We start from the raw sequence: 12,364 nt of genomic DNA, 5'->3' as shown, positions 1-12,364 counted from the left end.
GCATTATATTCTGCATGAAAAGTGCAACGCAAATAAAGTTTGATTGATGTGACAGATGGTCTACAGACTATTCTGCCAGTGAAATGCATTTAGCAAAAGTCCATTTACATAGATTTTAATCGGAAAGATTTCCATCCATCCATCTTCTATACTTGCTTTTTCAGATTTGCAGGGTGTTGGAGATGATACAAGCCGGCTCGTCACAGGGCAAACACAGGGTCACGCTCACAACCACTGAGAGGAAACTAGAATAACCAGACGAAACATGAACAGGAAGAACCTGCGAGCTCTGCAGAAAGACTTGACTCAAAATAATCTTCATTCAGTTATTGCAATCGGAAGTCTCCAAACCCTCTGAAGATGTTGCCTCAATAAGAAAGGAGCAAGACACAATCTCATCACAACTGGCTGCTGCGTTTAGAGCAGTGGACTGACGTAACTCAGCTGGAAGATGCAGATGGGCTGGCTGAAAGTGCACCTGCAGGCATCGCAGCTCCTCACCATGCTCAATGAAACAGGTCAAGCCTTTTCAAGGATGAAGTGACCTGTTCCATTGAGCGCTGAGAACACTTTCGGTGCCTGCCTGCAGTCCATCTGCAGCTCCTGGTCGGGTTATTCACAGTCCTTCCTTCTGATGGAAGCAGGCCAGAGTAACCTTTGTTTGGTCCATTACTTATTGAAGAACCATCTCTGGACGATTTGGAGTACAGAGTAGATAATCCTCTCTATTTCAAGATTCGTCCTCTGGACTGTCCTTCGAATTAATGCATTTTGTGTAATATTTCACTGATTTCCAAATTAAATGTTGTTATAAGACACAAAATGTTCCTTCAAAATGTGAAGGATGGACTCATCATGTTGAATATATTTCCTTAAATTCTTCCACAGGAGTGAAATTTGCAAGGATAACACATTTTGAATGTTGAACACCTCATAAATCACCGCTTACGTAGAGGTTGTTACGACCTGATCATTGAACGTATCACGTGTGGATGAGAGCAAACATTTTTAGAGTAAATGGTGAATGGATTTCACTTAGTTAGCTCTATTTTCACTGCTTAAGCGAAGAATGCCGTTCACACACGCCAAAGGAGGCAGTTTAGTTTAGTTTAGTTTTGTTTGTGACCCTAACCTCCACATCTGGGCTTTTTTTTTTCCTTTTTTTTTGACCACCCATGGTTGAAAAGTGGAGTCAAACAGTAACTCCGACATGTATTCATCCAACTTATTCACCCAGTCCTTTAGACTTATCTCCACATCGGCATCACCCGACTTCCTCGCCATGTTTACAGCCGCACGCTTTACATTTGGAAAATGTAAATCAGTCTTGTGGACTGCTGATACGGTTGGTCTTCGTGGACGGACGGTCTGGAAACCTGCCGCGTTGATTTTTCACAAGATAAAATATGAATCAAGGACGGCGCGTTGCACAAGCGCGCTGGAGTTTTAAGACATTCTGCAGGAGTATCTCAGGCTTATGCATAATGCATTAGCTACAGTAACAGTTGGAAAAGAAGCCCTGTCCCTTGATAGCGCTGTGGTGTTCGTATTACTCCGAACACAACGTATAAGATCGCAGTTTTGAAAGCCTGCAAGCCGCAGCGTTTCATGCATGTGTGGTGCACCTCAAAGGCAATTAATTTCCATTTATTGTGCCAGTGTTGCGAAGCCAATTGATTTCGAGGCGCTCCTGCAGTCGGAGCCGCTCTCGGACCACAGGCTGGTGAGATACTGATGCTAATCTAGATAGAGGGAAGACTGGAGGTTGCACTTTTCCCCTCCCTACCCTCCTCCCTCTCTCTCTCTCCCTCTCTCTATCTCTCTCTCTCTCTGTGTGTTGAAGATTGTACTGATTGTGCTGCAATATGTCGCATGACCGTGGTCAGAACTGCAGACTGGGGCGCAATTTCTCCCATGCTTATTAAATCAGTGGTGTGTGCCTCTTGAAGCAGAGTGTGGATGTACATGTGCTCATCACAGCAGCTTACCGCAGGCTCTCTTGACACTGAACAAAGCAATAGCTTGCATGTGTTTCTCATAAAAAAAAAAAAAAAAAGAGCGAGAGAAAGACTCCCTTTTGATCCTTCATGACGCATTTGCCTAATCTCATTCCATGTAGGAATAAAACAACTCTCCGAATGTGTTATCTGGACATCTATTCAAAGAAAAGCTTTGATATTTATGAGGATCCCCTTATCAATATGCATGTGACTAAACTTGTGCACGTCTACTTTCTGCTTTTGCTGCATTGCCTCTGCTTCAACGGAGCACGTTTCCTCGCTGTGTTCCTTCACCTTGTTGCTTTTCCAAAACAGAAGTTAAAGTGGCTCACGGGCGTTTCGGCACAGCGGGACTGAAGTGCGAGGCTATTGAGCTTGTTTGACTGGGCTGAGTGAAGGATCTGCCCCTAGACATTTGCACTACAGTATCCTGCTGACTTGCTTGCTTGCTCACACTGCCATAGAAACAGGGTTCCTGAGTGCAGTGGAGGCTCATTCTGTTCAGGAGCAAGCGAGGGAGAGGATCAGGAGGAGAGACTGAGAAAGAGAGAGGAGGAGGGGGGGAGCAAAAGGAGTGAAGCAGAGAGAAGGAAGAGACACAGAGGGAGAAGAGCGAGAAGTAAGCCAGAGAGAGGGGGAGAGAGAGAGTGGAGGATCAAAAGAGGGAAAAGTGAGAGACGCTGTCACTGGTGAGTACCTCGCTGTCACAGCAGATTCAATCAGTGGTTTCAAATCTGACGCTTTGAGCGCCTTTTTCTCCTCCTTGTTCGCTTTTTGACGATTGATTTCTCCGGCTGGCGTTGAGTGTTGCCGAGGTGCTGTGAAACAGGTTGCAGGTTGTCAGTGCGTTGGGGTGAGGGGAGGGATGGAGAGGGTGAGACTCGCCGAGCTTTGCGCTCAGATGCAAGAGAAGCCAAAGCAGCAGCATTTGCTTTTTTTTTTTTCTTCTTTCTTTCTTTTAAATTTGTTAATCAGTCTTTAATCCTGTTTTAACCTTTCAGACGCTGCGTGCATGTTTACTTCTGAATAATGCATGCTGACATAAAACTACTTCTCCCCTTTTTGGCAGTCTATCTGACTATATCATACTCCTCTGTATCATTTATGAAGCACAGTTTTAATATTTGATTAGAGTGGATGTCTGCAGCTGCACTTTCCGCTTCTATCTTACACACCTCTGCACATTACACCGCTGCCTGAACCCGGTGAAATCATTGAGATATTGACTTGTGCCTTCCACAGCTTTTATCAATAATTGAGCAACTAATGCTTCACGTAGGCGGCTCCACCTGTAAGGCAGAGGTGAAGACACTCACTTACCCGAGCTGCATAGCGTAAAATGTGAAGTCAGGTCACTACTTTCCGCCGCATGCGTGCGTCGCTGCATGCCGTCTGTTTGTGTGCCTCTGTTTGCACACGCTCATGTCACTTTTCCTTCCTTCCCCCTCTTCTTCTCCCTTCCCGTTCATGCCGGGTTTGATCATCATGACACTTTGATGAAGCACCAGAGCTGTGGGGCTAATAGGGGAGAGATACAGCAGGATAGCCTGCGCCTCCTGTCAGCCCGAGTAAGGGCAAACTGTGTTATTCTGATCACTGTCTGCCATGTTGTCACTTTGGATTTAAAGTACTTCCGATGAGATGAAAAGCTAAGATTCCTGCTTTGAATGTATCGACTTGCGCCGCAGAGATGCACAACTTGTTCTGTGGAGCCGGACATTAATCCTATTTATGTTCGTCTCTGCGGTTCACTGAGGTCCCCCGCGTCCTGTCACCTGTTCCTGCAGCCCAGTTATGGGTTTTTTTCTTTCCTGCCCCCAAGTAGCAGCAGCAGCAGCAGCAGCAGCAGCAGCAGCAGCAGCTTCGGGGAGAAGCTGAATAAAACCAATCCAGCCAGCCTTATCAGTTTTCTGTGGCTCCTGCCATGACTGGACCCTGGTGGCCTTCCTGGCAGCCTGTGTGTGTGTGTGTTTGTGTGTATGTGTGTGTGTGTGTGTGCAGACATGCATGGTTACAAAGAGCATGTGACTGAGTGCATGCGTGTGTGTGTGTGTGTGTGTGTGTGTGTGTGTGTGTGTGTGTGTGTGTGTGTGTGTGTGTGTATAGTGAGCAGCGCTGACATGATCGTGTGTGATCAGAGTAGCCGCAGGGGTGGCTTGCTTCTCTTTGCGAGAGGGATTCTGGCGTTTTGTCTCATTCCTGCTCTCCCCCGACATGTTTTATGACTTCCTGTTAATATGCCACTCACCACAGGCTGGATTTTCAAAAACTGTCCCCCACGCAGGAGCTTAGCGTCCGAACAACAGCGCACGCTGCTGGGACAAACCCAATAAGGCACGCAGCTGGAGGCGCACGGCTGCGGGATGGGTGGGATGACGCCTCTTCCAGGAACAATTTGTTTCAATCCGGCGTAAAATTGGCCTGAATTTTGACGGCCCGCGGCCTGGATCAATACCCCCTCGGCCGCCCATGAGGGGAAACAATATTGCTCTTGTAAACAAAGGAAAAGGCGATGCTGACGATTATCACCGTGATTTAATGGGAGCGAGGTAGCGATGTGAAATGAGCCACCTGAGGGGCCGAAGGCAGAATCCCTGAACGCTGAGGACGCGGCCAAATGACACACCTCCAAGAAAAAGCTGAAACAGAAATCGGCGATGTGGCAAGTAGAATGGCTTCTGATCGCTGGACCCTGTTCGGTAAATTACCTTCATTTGTTAATCTTCGGAGCCATCAGTTCTTTTATTGACTTTCCTTATTCCACAGTTTGTTGGAGATAGCCTCACAATCAGCTCCCGTAAAACAAAAAGACCGAATGAGAAATGGAATTTATTGATATGCAATTCACTCGCTATCAGACTGAACGCAGTATTTATAAGGCAATATTGTTCAACATGTTTTGGTTTTTTTTTTAATCCATTTTGTTTATCACCTTTCATGCTGCTTTCGAAGAGCTTTGTAGATTATACCGAGGGAGGACAGCAAAACAACAACGGACAAGGTAATTTAATAATGAACAAAAGTGAATTAGAAAGTGAAGTGAGAGATAAAATTGAGTTATAATGAATTAGTAGTGGTAGAAGACAATGAGAGAACATGAAAAATGTCACCAAACGGGTGAATAAAACAGCGAAGCTGGAAAAAGTTTTGGACAAAAAGATAAAATCCGTACAATTAGCACAAGTCTGCAGAGGCAGTAAAAGTACATTGATTCTTAGTGCGTACTTGTAAAAGGAAAATATTGAGTACTTCTTAAGTGAAAGTAAAACAGTCACAAGATCTGAAATAGTGAATAGTTACAAATCATACTGAATTTTTAACTTTAATCACACACAAAAACCCCCCTGAAGGCATCTTGAACCTTTTTTGTGTGAGACTTTGTGCGCAAACATGTAAGCACACACACACACAAAACACACATATCACAGGCGAGCCAATAATAAGCCATAAAAACAGTATGAATCTTTTTATTTTTAATAAAATCAATATTTCTGAAGTGAAACCCACCGTAAAGTAGTTTTAGATGTCTTGAGATTTTCAGATTCAGTTAATATCAATATCTTTTTTTCTAAAACATTGATTTCACCCGTGTTCCTGCTGTGTACTGCGGGATAGTGGTTAGCACTCTTACCTCACAATGAACTGGAGTTTGCATGTTCTCTCTGTTGAATAACACAAACAAATAAACATGCATATGAGGTTATGTGGTGACCTGAAATTCACCCAGGTGTGAATGTGAGCGAGAGAGAGAGAGAGAGAGAGAGAGAGAGAGAGAGAGAGAGAGTGTGTGTGTGTGTGTGTGTGTGTGTGTGTGCGGTGAACTCGTGGCTGTTCCAGGTATATATATCCTGTTTGCAGTCCAGTTAATTCAGATGAGTCGCAGCGGGATGAAGTCTTAAAGCAGATGGATGTATGGATGGATGGATGGATTCTCCATCTTTTCCATTAATCAACCTCTTTAGAAGTTAAAAGAGACGGCTTCAAGAAAATAATTGGAAAAGAGTACAAAGTACAAATATTTATAGTCTGATCAGATTCATTAGGCCTTTCTTGTGTATTAATGGCTTTGATTATCGGCAGCTGAAACATGTCAAGGTAGGCAAGAAATTACTGGACTGATTCAAAAATCAAAATCATAAATACAAATATTTATTTTGAAATGCAGGCAGTAAAACTAAAAAGTTCCTAAAAATGACATACTTCAGTCCAGATAGGCTAAAAATCCATTCAAGTGGAAACTGTCAACGTTTGTTTTATTTTCGTTGTTTGTACGACGTTGTGATCCACTGAAGACAGTGCAACGTGTTCCTAAAGCACTGTGTCCATCACTGTTAATACTCCATGAGTAGATCAACAACCGTAAAGCTTCTGCTCACTCTTTTGGATTTAGCAGCACCCCTCCATCAGTGTAATGTACATTTACTTATGAATATTCACTCGACCATCATCTGGATCAGTGGAGACAAACACCAGACACTGAGGTACTCAGAAAGACAAGGAGCTTGCACACGTACGTTACACTGTTGTTTGTGTGTATGTCTTTGCTGCTGTATTACAGAAATACAGTACCAACTAGAGCCCTTGCATGAAAACTTCTTTTCTATGTTTGTATTTTCAATTTTTCTGACACCAAAACACAAAAACGTTGCTGTCTCCAGCTGATCATTCTCCTACAAGCAGGACCTCAATCTGACTCCCTTCACTTATCCCAAACTACTAGGTCTTCATTCAAAGCCATCAAACTAATTTGCTTAATTTTAACATTGTTAAAAAAAAAAAGAAACAGGGAACAGAAAAGAAATGATTTGAAGGAAAGTTTAAGTAGAGTTTGTGACCCTTGAAATGAACACAACTTGCCAGAGAAGACGCACTGCACCGCTCAGTCAGACAAGTCTAATTTTTTTTTTTAATCATGATTTCCATGGAATTAACTTTAATTAGCAGCAGCTTGAAGGGGTCGCGCACTGCTCTTTGTCAGTGAGAAAGAGCGAGTCAGACTTTATTAAATCTGTGTAACATTACTTTGACAGACTGTGGGGGTCAGTCCTAAAATACTCTCCCAAACTTCGAGTTTTCTCCCTCATGTGAGGCGATATGCTGCTGCTCAGGAGCCGATGTGGGACTGACCAGATTCAGCCTTTACAGACGTGGTAAAATGCCCCCTAACTGATTGCTGGCATCAGTGCTGGCATCGCCATCTACAGTCTCAGTCTGAACACAAGGCTGTACGCAACAGCAGGTGACGCCTTGAAAAACAAAAAAAGTTACGTTCTTTAGGCATCTGGTGATCAGTTGATAATAAGGTGAGAATAAATTAGATTTATGCTGAGTTGTTTTTGCAGTGCAGCAGCAGCACAGCCCCCCAGTGAGGAGCAAACCAGGCTTTAACTCATAGAGAAAAGGAAAAGCAAAGAAATACAGAGAAAAACCCTCAGAAAGTTAATAAAAGTCACAGAGTATATACGTATATGGTTAGAGGCCTTGTCCCTTAAAGCAATGCAACATCCCTCAGTTTTAGATCTGTTTATTTATTCATTATCCAATAATCCAGACTGAATGGTAACTTTTAGCCACTGATATGCTCATTTTTAAGATCCACACCTTCAAACTTTGATGATGGCAATTATTCGTCAAATTGGATCATCCGTCCATCTTCTGGAATCATTCCAAATAGGGCCAATCGAAAGCTAGGATTTATTCTTCCCTTGGGAAAAGTGACAAACCTAATTAAGGGTGAATCTTAAGTCCATTACCGGGCAAATACAGAGAGATAATCACATGTTAACAGTGCCCAGAGACTGTATGATTTAGGAAGTGTAAGACTGATTAGCTGTTACAATGTGGGAGTCGTGACAGACGGTTTAATGTCTTCCAGTGAGTTCCACAGCAATCCCACTGGGATCAAAACGCCCCTGGTAGAGTCACCCAAAGCAGACCGGTCTGGAGTGCAGACCCAGACAAACACGAGATTTGCCTCCCAGCAGCTGAAGGTTGAAAGGTAGGAAAACAGACTGTTGTTGGTATTTGGCTTTTTGTCAGAAGGCCTTTTTACCCTCCTGGGCTCTATTGTGTTGCATATTTTGGCAACGCCTGGGCAACCGGGGAAGGGAATGATTGGGAGACACGCGGTGTACCCAATCTCTACCAAAACATTGACTTTCTCAAAAATTCTAGCCTTGTACAACACTCTGCTTGTAGTTTTGCTATTTAAAATGGGAAAAAGTATAGAGACCTAAATTCCTCACAAAGCCTCAATTAAAAAAAAAAAAAAATCATAATTTAAATCAAAGAAACAAACTGTTTACTCAAAAACTGTCAAATGTGAAACGTTAAGGTTTTTTTTATTTTTATTTTAAAATGTTTGTTCTAAAGATTCCTTGAATGTCAGTCAGGAGACGTCTTGACCCACAAGTTGTAAACACCAGTTTTACTCACTGTAAAAAGCTGGTCGTTCAAAAATGCTCTACAATATGCATTCGAAAGTGTAAAAGTGACTGTTTATCAAGTGTTTTGCAGATTTCCTTGTCTGTCTTGACAATGTACGAGCAACTGAAAGTGCTCCTAATATTTTATATGTGAATTCTTCGAAGCTCCACCATCAACAGCATCCTACTGACAGCATTGCTTCAGTGCTGCACTTTCACTTTCACAAATAGAAATGTTATGAAATCCACTGCAGCCAAGAGCTTCAGCAAGCTGAAAAGCCTTCATCTCATTAAGGTTCAGGAATGGCTTCTTACGGTAACTCACGCTGCGGCGGTGTATTAAAGCTTTCAGCACAAGTAAATGTTGTTGAACGCTGATGTCCTCCATAAGTACCACGGCACAGATATTCTCCAAACAGCTCAAAGCAATAGTGCTCATTCAGGAGCCACACACATGGCAGTTTGATCACAATTCGATCAATAAAGCAACTCTATAACATACAGAAAAACCCTGTTTGCTTCCAAAAAGGAAGGTTTTTGCAGCCGTTGCATATTTCCTTTACTCATTTTATGGTTTTGAGGCTCATGCCGATTTCCTAGCAATAAGGCAGCTTTCTTTCACTGCTGCTTCACTGATGTGTGTTGTTTCCAGGTGGTGTGCTTGTGTGTAGCTTGATTAGGATATTGTTCAGTAGCCTATGTCTTTGGCACACATGATGATGGTAGTATCAACTTAAAATATATATTTTTTCCTGTTGAGTTTATTCGGCTTCAAAAACAACACAATGTAATAAAGATGTTTCTATATGTGCCTTAAAAATCTCTGTGGTCTGACACTGGTCCATCCAGATGCTGCTTGACCATTGCGATGCTACTGCAAAACCACAAGATGGTGTCAAAAGTTACTTCGTTTTCAGTGGAAAAAGTACAGTAAATGCTAACATACATTCACACAAGTGAATGAAACTGTGCAGAACTGCCACATTAAATGAACGAAGCTCCCTGAGGAGTAAAGTGAATGATAAGGGACTCGGCGCTGCCACCAAAAACACAATACTGGTCGTATTTAACTCTAAGATAATGTTCCTTTGGAATCGGGGTGTGAAACCCGTGTAAGAAGTCACATACAGCCCTGCTTGATCTCAATGGTTCCTGAACATCAAGAATGGCTTCATGACCTACATATGACAGCACCAATTCTGTTATGTGGAGAGGCGAGGAGGACCCATAATGCCATGCACCACTGTAGCTGCAAGCAAAGCTCATTTCATTGTTCATAAGAAATCAAAAGTCCACAATGGGCTCTGAGAAACTGCAACCCTGGAGGGCAGCGACGCAGCCACACTGCGGCAGCAACACAGACCAACAACCAGAACACGCCCACGCTCTTTATACCAGAGGCGCCAGGTGACGACCGTCACACACTCAGGCACAGGTGAAAGACATCAGTGTGGGAACGAAAAGCAAACATTAAGGGCGGGGAGCCAACAAGGGACAGAGCTAGAATATTACTGGAAACGCTTGGCCTCAGTCCGGTGTAGACGGCGGGAATCCTGCTCCTGCGCATGCACACCACCACCTAGCAAATAGTTCTTCTGCAGATCATTTTCAAAATTTTGCAGTATGAACGCAAAACCTTTGTTACACAAAAATGCAAAAATGGTGCATTTTCACTTGAAACGTGCAAATGGAGCCCTGGCAGTCAATCAACAAGTTAAAATGACTTAATCAGCAGTTTGTGTAAATTAATCCCAGTTAATTAAACTTTTCTTTCACAATTAAAATGTTATATTTTGCAGAGAACACAGAACATCAAGCACAGTCACATCATTTTGCAGTCAGTACACTGTGCATGTTGATGTGCGATGAGGATGTATTTGCAATATATTCTGCAGCCCTAATGCTCATGCACGTGCACCGAGTACAACAGCGCACGCTGCTCAGTCTCATTGGGGGAGGGGTGACTCGGGCTCGGTTAATCAATGCTGACATTTTAAATCTAATTATATCACAGAAGGCGTTCTTAAAGAGAAAAGTGCTGCACAGGTGAGACTAAACATTTCAAAGACATCAGAGAAATAATATAAACAATACTATACGAGTGCGGGATCTAAAGCCTCTCAGCTGCGTTGGCGCCGCACAGTCAATAATCATTTGTCACGATCTGTGAGATCAATGACGGCATGGAGAGGAGAAATGAGTGGATCCAGCTGCTGCGTCTGTGAGCAGCTCTGTAGCTCCTCACAGTCCCTCCCCCCTCGTGATAAAACGCTTTGTGTCTGCCATTTTTCTTGTTATCAGCTGAGCGATAATGCATCATGAAGCTACGGGCTCCGAAGCACGTGGGTCCAAAATGTCAAAGCCCGGTTGATTCAACGGTTTCTGAGTGATGGATGCATCATTTCCTTGTGCTGACTTGTTATTTGCCGCCGTTATTCAGGGCCCCGAGGCCAAAGGTCAGGTCAAACGAAGGTCCTCCAACCCCTCAAAAGAAATCTGATGAGGTGGCATTTTTTGTTAAATGAGGTTTTCTGTCCTTGAAGAGTAGGACGGGGGAAGAAAGTGAAAAAATTTAAGGAAATAAAACTATGTCACGCAATATATATAACGTCTTTGCTGTTCATACTGTAACAATGACATGTAACAAGAAATAATATTGTTTATAAAGTTTTTTTAAATGATGATGACCCTTGAACTCTGATTGGCTGGTTTGCTCACAGATGGCATGTGAGATTTGACCTTTTGGCGGCGCTTTCTAGTAGCTGCTAGTTAGCAAGTTTGCTTCATGGACCACTTTACTTTTGCCATTCCTAAAAAAAACGAGCGAGAGTGGATGGTGGCTGCATCCACTGAGGATTTCTTTTCAACAACAATGGACTAAGAGACCCGAGGTGACGCTAATGTATACGAACATCAGAACTGAGCAGGGTGAAGGGAGAGATTCATGGAGTGACGTTTGTCTCGGGTGACAGGAATCCTGGCGGCCCTTTTGGATTTAAACCAACAGCGAGCAGAGGGCCCCAGACAGCAGCTGTTTGGCCTTTGTTCACTCAACATACAACTAGTTAAATATGATTGTGTTGTGTTGTTTCTGTTTTGGCAATGGAGACTGTGTGTCTGCCATCATTTCCCTCTGTTGTGGAGTTCTGCAAAGTTTGTTTTTGAGTTGTCGAGAATTGCAACAATTATTCTATCATAAAGACAAGTTGCAATTATAAGCCAGATGGGAAAGTCTGAAAAGTAAAATGATTTACATTATTACATTACATTACATTGACAATTACTCACCCCCCAAAAAACACCCCAAAAAGTCAGATTGTATCTTTATGTGTTGTTTTTCAAGACATTTTTAAATAACATTTTATTTTGACACAACTTCTCTGAAATGATCTGATCGATCTTTTTCACACTTAGAAACCTACTTCATTAAACCATGAAGGCCCAAAACTCTTAAAAGTCTTTTGAACACAGAAATATATATATATATATATATATATATATATATATATATATATATATATATTTTTTTTTTTTTTTTTTTTGCAGTGAAATCCCCAGACATGCTAATCAAATTGATTTGATGCTGGAAGAAGTAAAGTTTATCAATGTAAATTGAAAACACAATTTCACATCAGAGGAAAGAGGAGGCTTTAAAGCATTTCTGAGAATTGAGTTTCGCTGAAGTGGCTAAGCGTTCAAAATATAGAAATCAGAATGTTTATTATTGTCCCAACAAGTGAAACCCAAAATACGAAGCTCCGGCCAGCTTGAATTCACTTTGCAAGCCAGGTTGAGCAAGGCTGGAAACAAATGAAGCACCCAAGCTATGTAAAGACATTTCTCAAAAGCTAAACCCTTCCTGTTGATGAAAATGTCCAACAATGACACCCGCATACATTATTCAGATTAATACTGTGAAACACACTCATTTATTACCTC

The 12,364-nt window shown here is 42.5% G+C and overlaps 1 protein-coding gene across 1 annotated transcript in view; it reads left to right on the top strand.

Annotated features, from left to right (window-relative positions):
• The first annotated feature begins 451 nt into the window (after positions 1 to 451).
• Positions 452 to 12,364, top strand: part of syt6a (synaptotagmin VIa) — a 46,844-nt gene continuing 34,931 nt past the window's right edge. The window contains exons 1-2 of the mRNA XM_030119562.1: positions 452 to 518; positions 2,603 to 2,689. Of these exons, the coding sequence (XP_029975422.1) occupies positions 452 to 518; positions 2,603 to 2,689 (154 nt within the window). The remainder of the gene's footprint in view (positions 519 to 2,602; positions 2,690 to 12,364) is intronic.

The sequence above is a fragment of the Salarias fasciatus genome, chromosome 20 (assembly GCF_902148845.1).
Source record: "Salarias fasciatus chromosome 20, fSalaFa1.1, whole genome shotgun sequence".
NCBI classification, from domain to species: domain Eukaryota; kingdom Metazoa; phylum Chordata; class Actinopteri; order Blenniiformes; family Blenniidae; genus Salarias; species Salarias fasciatus.
The sequence above is the reverse complement of the archived record's forward strand: the minus strand, read 5'-3'. Positions and strand labels throughout refer to the sequence as shown.